This window comes from Octopus bimaculoides, chromosome 19 (assembly GCF_001194135.2).
Source record: "Octopus bimaculoides isolate UCB-OBI-ISO-001 chromosome 19, ASM119413v2, whole genome shotgun sequence".
Lineage (NCBI taxonomy): Eukaryota > Metazoa > Mollusca > Cephalopoda > Octopoda > Octopodidae > Octopus > Octopus bimaculoides.
In genome coordinates, this window is record NC_068999.1 from 11,617,039 (window position 1) to 11,625,723 (window position 8,685).

The 8,685-nt window shown below is 36.9% G+C and overlaps 1 protein-coding gene across 1 annotated transcript in view; it reads left to right on the forward strand.

The window, feature by feature from the left end:
• The window catches only part of LOC128250156 (probable serine/threonine-protein kinase clkA), a gene marked incomplete at its 3' end in the record, with an annotated part of 265,160 nt that overhangs the window by 212,698 nt on the left and 43,777 nt on the right, over window positions 1–8,685 (forward strand). Inside the window, 1 exon segment of the mRNA XM_052974897.1 lies at window positions 1,881–1,990. Coding sequence (XP_052830857.1) covers window positions 1,881–1,990 — 110 coding nt within the window.

Below are 8,685 nucleotides of genomic sequence, written 5' to 3' on the forward strand. Positions count from 1 at the left end.
GGTTTCGATATAGATTCAAGGTTGAATATGGTACTTATGCGTAGGCACCCGAATATCTTCATATTGCATTTACGGTAATGCTCGCATTACTTAAATAAATTGAAGTAGCATGAAACGTGCGTACTGCAATTACCTTTGAAATCCGTGTTGCTTATTTATATATATATATATATATATATATATATACAGTAAGGAGGGAGAGATCTAAACATACATTCATCACCCAAACATATAGAGTCATACACATATATGATGTATGTGTTCACGTATGCATGCATGTATTTACGCATGCATGTTTGCTTGCATATGACACACATGGTGCGTTTTACTAATTTATACATACTGTTTGGTATCAATAATCAGTAAGAGCAACAAATGCCGCGATGAATCATGATAAGCATCTGCCGTTAACCGTGTAAGTCTGCTGCCATTTCTCACTCCATTTATAACTGGTCCAAATGTCGTTGGATGTATATGTATCAATATGTATATTGATTACAAGTAAAGGCACACGGTCTCCCGTAAAGATAACGCTATCATTAGTATGTGATCGATTCTTATTTCAATGATTTCCTTACTATGTCGTTTGAGGAAGTGTTGAACTGTGAACATAATGACGCGATGTGCATTATATGAGGCAAGTTATCTGATATGAGATCGATTTTAGCAGTCTTTAACCCTTGATTTTATTCAAATATTGATTTCTAACATAGAAAACATGAGGCAGATTGTGTGGGCGGATATTGCTTTAAATTGTGCAGATTTTTAACCGTTGAAGAGCGAACAGTAAATTTATACCGGGAAGGATTTCAATAATTTCAACAAATATAACAAAGACACATTGTCAAGCATGTTTGGAACTTTACGGACTCAGTCAATAATAATAACACTAATAATTGTAATTGTGATCACACTATCATCTTATAATCAAATTACTTTTAAAACAAACTTCAATTTTTCTTGTTTTTTCAGACAATCTCTCGTACAATACTGTGAGCAAAATAATAATAATAAAAAGAACTATTACACCCCAGCCGTAACACTAATTTGAATTTGAAACTTGTGGTCTCTCGAGATGTCTAGATGAGACTTGGATCCAACTTGTACAAATACAAAACAAAAGCCAATAATAATAATAATAATGATAATAATAATAATACGAGGTGATTTGAAGAGTACCACCGAAAGCCTGATCATTGCTGCACAAGACCAGACTCTCGCTACCAGTTCAGTGAAGTATAGCATCTATAAAACTTATGAAATGCAGATTCTGTGGAAAGAGTGTGGAAAATGTGACTCACTTGGTAAGTGGATGTGAGAACCTTGCACAAATAAAATACAAAGGTCGCCATGATAGAGTGTGTGTATTTTCATGACGTAACAGAGAACTGGTATGAGCATGTACCAAGAAAATTTATGCAGGAGGATGGAAAAGTAATGATACTCTGGAACTATGATTTTCAGACGGATTCTGTAATCGAATAACGTCGGCCGGATTTTGCCATATTGCATAGGGAGACAAATACTGTCAGATCATTGATGTCGCCATACCAAATGACATGAATGTTGTGAATAAAGAGGTTGAAAATGTTACGAAGTACTCCAAATTGAAATTGGAAATGGCAAGTATGCGAGAGGGTAATGTAAAAGTGATACCAGTGGTGATCGGAGCGTTGGGCTCAATCCCATCGAAATTTCAAGACTTCTTATAGCAACTGGAAATCCCAAACAAAATTTATGTCGTGCAAAAAAGCAGCCTTATTGGGCTCAGCGCACATCTTAAGGAAGGTATTATATGTCTGAGGTCCTAGTTGTGACTTGACAGATGACTAAAGACTCCGGTGCATTTTTACCTACAGTTGGTTACTTCGGAATAATAGTAATAATAATAATAATAATAATAATAATAATAATAATAATAATAATAATAATAATAATAATAAAAATAATAATAATAATAATAATAATAATAACAATAATAATAGTAATAGTAATAATAATAATAAAAACATCAACGATAATAATAATAATAATAATAATAATAATAATAATAATAATAATAATAATAATAATAATAATAATAATGTAGAGAGTACATTGAATACAGAATAGACAGCACGTCAGTAAGTCTTTACTTCAGAATTTGTGGACAAAATGGTGAAACCGTAAGGCATATTATCTGTCAATGTACGCCGCTAGCCCAGAAAGAATATAAGAAATGTCAAATATAGCAAGGATTGTCCATTGGACACTTTACAACAAGTATAGACTTGACAGAGCAAAAAATTGGTACGAACATAAACCCGAAGGCATCATCGAAAATGATAATGCTTAGATCCTCTGCGATTTTATGATTCAGTGCGACCATGAGATAGAGATAAGATACCAGACATAGTGTTAATTGTGAAAGCAAGCGATGGATTATAGATATAAGATACATAGCTGACCACAAGGTATGCGATAAGGAAGAAAGAAAAGTCGAGAGATATAACAGGTTAGCTTGGGAGGTTAAGCAGTTGTGGTTGCTGAAAAATGTGGTAATAGTAGCAATAATTGTCGGAGCCCTGGAAACAGCGAGCAAAAATCTTCAGAAGTACGTGGAACAAATAGGGGCTGCAATAAGAGTGGAGCTCTTGCAGAAAACAGCACTGCTTGGAACCGCTCCAATACTCTAGATGGTGCTCGAAAAAAAGGGGTGTTACCTTAGTTCACTGGTAGTGAACAGTTGACCCCGTTATACATCTCCAGCGTTAGAAGCTGTGCAAATTCAATCAAATAATAATAATAATAATAATAATAACAATAGTAGTAGTAGTAGTAGTAGTAGTAGTAGTAGTAGTAGTAGTAGTAGTAGTAGTAGTAGTAGTATCTTTAGTTTGATACTGATCAGTGCACTTCTGACTGAAGGTTTTTACTTGATTATATTCTAATTATCAGGCTTAGGTTTAGTTAATGCTGTTACGCGTAACAGCTTGTATGTATCGGCTGCAGGTGTCTAATCATAATAGTTCCTCGCAGGGAAATGTCCCGAGATACATATACCGATACACTAAAATATCATTTGTTCTCTTTTCAGGCTGAACAATCAAGGCCATTACCAAGGGTTGCACCTTATGGTAAAATGGCGAAGGAATGTAAGTGGGTAGTCTAAGACTTGAATAATTTCTTCATACAAGTGTGCTTCTGTTTCTTGCGAGGCATGGAAATATGTTATTCCTTCATTCCACTACGTAATGCCAGGAGCCGTGTGTAGCCTGATAGCGTCTTTCATTGCGATGCACAACCATTAAAACAATAAATATGTCATCCCAATATTGGAAGCAATAAATAAATTCATGGTCCCTTGCCCGAGAAGGATTTGGGCCCATAATCAGAGACCAAAGGACCATATCTGGAGAAATTGTCGTGCTAAAAGGTTTATTGTTCAAATTAAAAAGTTACTATACGCATCGGATCATAGACACCTTTGTAACAGCAGTAAGATGGTACTCTGGAGCTTATAGATAATAAGTAATTAACTAGTATCTTTTTAATTCCATTAAACTATATTTTGAAGCATTCCGAAAGCGATAAAATCAATACTAGGTACGTACTGAAGCTAGATTAAACATTCAGTTCTTTGATTAATAAATTTTGTACTAAACCAATAGTAAATTTGGGATAAATCCGCCGAATACATATACCTATGGATTAAGTACGATTGAAGTAGTGAGGTTAGGATGAGCTTTCAAGTTACCCAGAAACATAAAATATGTATCGGTTACTTAAGTTTAGGGTAGTACTTAACTAGTAGACGAGAGCAGTTTTCAAAGTGATCGATAAAAGTTGTACGTGCTACTTCCTGAATTTGGGTAGTTTAATATTCAGGGTTACCAGATCGATAAAGTAAGTACTAGACAAATACTGAGTTTGTTTTATAGCTTACGTAGCACATATGTTTTTGATCTCAAATCTGTGATCGTTGAATTGTGTTCTAGTTAAATATCAAAATCGATTTTTTTTTTTATAAACTTCCTGTATCTGTTTATTGGCGACATTAATATATTCACCATTTCTTTGAAGAGACTAGATTAATAATCGCTTCATTTCTTTTCTCCAAATAACAGAAAACAAATAATTAATTAAGCATCCAATTAAGGAATATAATCCTTCACCAGATAAAGTATATATTCACTTCTATGTGTTGCTTCACAACAAACATTGTTGGTCATCCTGTGCATTTCATTCTTCCAGGGTCGTTAAAGTTATGAAACATTGATTTATCAGGATTCAGCTAAATCATGGCAACCGAAAGCAATACCCCGCCTTGTACCAAAATAAGTGTATTACTCCTTAATTCTTATACTTGGTTCAGCCATCGAGCGGCGGCCATGCTGACGACACAATCTTGAAAGATCTTTTCGATTCGATTGTCTATTTATGTCTGTTCAACTTTCCCTGAAACAAGACGCCAAATCGCAGCTGCGTTGAAGGCTGTGGTTAGCAGCTGCAAATAATTGCCATGAAAGCCGTAATGCACGTGCATTTCGAGGAAGTTATAGGTATAAAAATCAGCTTGAACGGCGTTCCTATCATTTGTAATTTGGACGGATCAGGTATTATCCGTTTGTCAGCAGCGAAGAGAGGACAAGCTAATATCGGCCGATGCAAGCAGGGCAGCGTGCCTAGGTTGTTGCGAAGACTTACAATGTCAATCTTAACACCAGTTATCACCTGCAACAATCTTACAATAACACCAACAGTACTGCAGACCGTACCCGCAGAGGGCGCCCCCGGGTGACCACGCTTAGGCAGGACTACTTCATCACCTTGAAACACATCCGTGATCGTTCCAGACCGGCCAGTGTGACAGCTCGCACGACCACTGGCACTGAGAAATAAGAACCAACAATATGGTCGAAGCCATAGCCACTCATAATAAAAAGGAGTTCAGTTGGAATTCTCCAGTGAAGACCTCAATAAAATGTAAGCTCTGGGACATGTAACAGTTTGGTACTTAATGTAACACTGGTACTTAATTTATCGACCCCGAAAGGATGAAAGCAAAGTCGACTTCGGCGGAATTTGAACTCAGAACGTAAATACAAACGAAATACTGCTAAGCATTTCGCCCGGCGTGCTATCTTTTCTTATTTCCTTATTGCCCACAAGGGGTTAAACATAGAGGGGACAAACAAGAACAGACAAAGGGATTAAGTCGATTACATCAACCCCAGTGCGTAACTGATACTTAATTTATCGACCCCGAAAGGGTGAAAGGCAAAGTCGACCTCGGAGGAATTTAATCTCAGAACGTAAAGACAGACGAAATACCACTAAGCATTTCGTCCGGCGTGCTAACGTTTCTGCCAGCTCGCCGCTTTATGACTTAGTAATTAGAGCATCATTCGAAGCAGCGGGCTGGCAGAATCGTTAGCATGCCGGACAAAATGCTTAGCAGCATTTCGTCCGTCTTTACGTTCTGAGTCGAAATGCCATCTAGGTCTACTTTGCTTTTCTTCCTTTCAGGGTCGATAAAATAAATACCTGTTGAGCACTGGGATCGATGTAATTTACTTACTAACTCCGTCCTAAAATTGCTGACCTGTCAAAAATTTGAAAACACAAAGAGTACCATGCGTTCGTAATTGCTCTGGGTTCCTGTGCTGTCGCTTGCACGTCTCCACACCCTGTCGACCATTGTACCAAGTAACGAGCTGAATATCAGTGACGAGACAGCTGCAGGGAGGAAGGGCTGCACCAGAAATCGGCTGGTTCTCTTTATTCATTGAGCAAAATTGATCTACACGAGATAGTGTCACTTGCTCAAAGATAAAAAAACGTGCCGCCTCGTCTAAGAATCCAGTCTATGGTTTTCGTAAGGAAGACTGGGGAAAAGTAACCACAAGGTTATTGGTGGGCCACAGATGTGACCTCTCTAAGAGTACACCTTTATTTATTTTCTGTCTCAGGAATGTTATATGCGTACACCTCACAGAGGATTTGATGTAGACGTTCTAACAATATCCTCGAGTGGAAAATATATATCTATGAAATAGTATAAACGTGTACCTGTGTGTATGAATTTTCATGAGTTTGTGCGTATTGTTCTTCTGGTATGTGTAGGTGCGTGAAAGAGAGCGGGAGAGAGAGAGAAAGAGAGTGTGGAGAGAGAGGGAGAGAAGGAGAACGAAAGCACGCCCTGTATGTCTGTATATCTATGTATCTATCGATGTATATATATATATATGTATATATATTTTTGTATGTGTGCGTGTGCATATAGGTGTGTGTGAGTGTGACATTGAGACTACTAATGTGCGATTGATACATAAAAAACCTGGAAAGACCACAGCAGTTATACACGTATACAGACACGCACACACACACGCACAAGCACACACACACACGCACAAGCACACACACACACACGCACACACACACACATGCACGCACGCACACCCTTTCTCTCTCTCACTCACACAGACACACATATGTATATATATCAAGCGCCTGCCAGAGTTCGACATAAATTGGTAGATATATGTGTATATAAAAATGCGTATATATACGTATACAGACATAAACCTACCAAACTAAGCCAAGCTTAGTCCGTAATCTAGGTCTACGCTGAACACGCAACGAAAGATCGCATCTGAAACCTCGCAAAGTCACGTTGCATTTAATCTACTCAGGTGGCATGTCGACTTCCTGTCTAGTGATTTTTTCTGTCCCAAACAATGAGATTCGGAATAAAAAAACAAAATACATTTACAATTTCTAAATTAGTGTGACTGTTGAGATTTTTCTTCTTGCTTCTTAGTAAATTCTGGATCCACGCAGCTTCGGACAGACTGTTTGGTAATAATTACCTGGATTTGTGATTAGGTTTACAAGCTGTGTATTTGTAGATTTTCATGGTGTTTGCAGTTGCTGACTAGATGATATATGCATAATTTGTGACGCAGATTCTAAGATGCGATTGTGATCATAGAATATTATTCAATATTCTGTTAGGTTTACCTTGTTATCGATATGAATACGAACCAGATCTCGTGAGGAATATAATTTCTTATATGTTTGTGTCTAATCTATGAGAGTGAGAGTACGGTTAGTTATTTGTCATCTACGTAATCACCATGGTTAAGAAACTCAGTTTGAAACTACGTGTTTTGGCTTCAGTCTCATTGTATAACACCTTGAACATGTGTGTCGTCTGCTATCACTAAGAAACGATCAAAGATTTGAAGTTGAATTTGCTTGACGAAAATTGTCTGAAAGCCCGTCTAAATTATATACATACACACAAATAAGCAAAGTGATTGGGCTGAATTTCATAGTTTACATAAAACGAAAAGAAAAACTCGTCCAATACTATCAGCAAAATTATAACAACGGAATAACAGTTTACTCAATGTAGCCGCCTCCAATTTCTACCACACTCTCAAACGATTCCGGAACCTAGTGCATGCGTTCCTTATTGTATCCCTGGGAAGATCTTCAAAAGATTCCTCGATCCTGGCTTTGTTGTTTCCGGCAGAGTGACTGATGTCATTCTCGACCACAGTCCACACATTGTAATCCAAGGGAATTGCAAATGGTGGAATTAGGAAGCCAAAATTTTAGGCTAGTGAAATTCTAGAAATCTTTCGACAATCAATTCTGACAATTTTTAAAGTTAGGGCTAGTAGCCATCCTTTCCTGTCAGAGTTTGATCACAAACTCCGGCAGCTTTACATAACCGTCTGAACTGAGCCTAAAACCTGGTTCAGCATGGCATCACCTTCACTGCACTACCAGAAGGACTATCATAGTTTCAAAGAACCTGGTTTTCATGATGTCTGAGTCACATCTTACAGTCTTTGCAATATCCACAGAGCATGGAGCAGTAGAAACAGTGTCAGTATTTTGATACCCCGTGACTCAGATAACTCTTTTCTAGTATTCAGATTGCATCGAATTTACCATGTCTGCTAACTTTTTTTCGCCTATATGTTTATGCTATCCGACACCGTTCACAGTGTTCAAATACATCAAGCTGCTCCCTAAAAATCGCCAAATTTAGCCCGAACACACCACTTGACAACCGTTCTCGGTTTCTTTAGATCCCCGTAAAGTACAGGTTCCTCAAATGGCACCGATAGAAGACGTACCACATTTTAAATAGAAAAGCAAAGTATGTAGGGGTATATATATATGTATATAAATTATAAATGCCAAGAGAAATAGTGTAATGAAATTTATGTAACAGTTGGAAAATCCACATATCACAACAAATCTTCCTTAACTTAAAGCATGACAATATAATTTATTTCATCATATTTGATAATAATAAAATAACTTATATATCTGCTTTTGCAAATAATCTTTTAGTAGTAGTTTTAACTAGTACAGTATCCTATATACTATATAGTTTGTAGTATGATACATGATAGAGGTCTTTTGTTATGAGTACAAGTGGATGAGTTGAATCCATATAACGTGTCTTAAATTTATAGGTGTATATGTGTGTGTATTTATATATACATATGTGTGTGTGTGTGTGTGTGTGTGTGTGCTTTATGTATGTATGTGTATATATGCGTGTGTGTGTGTGTGTTTTGTGTGTATACGTAAGTATGTATTTATTTATAATTTATATCTACAAATTTCTGGGAGTGGTATTTTAGATTTAAACTCTATCCTCTGTTTCTTATATGTTTATAA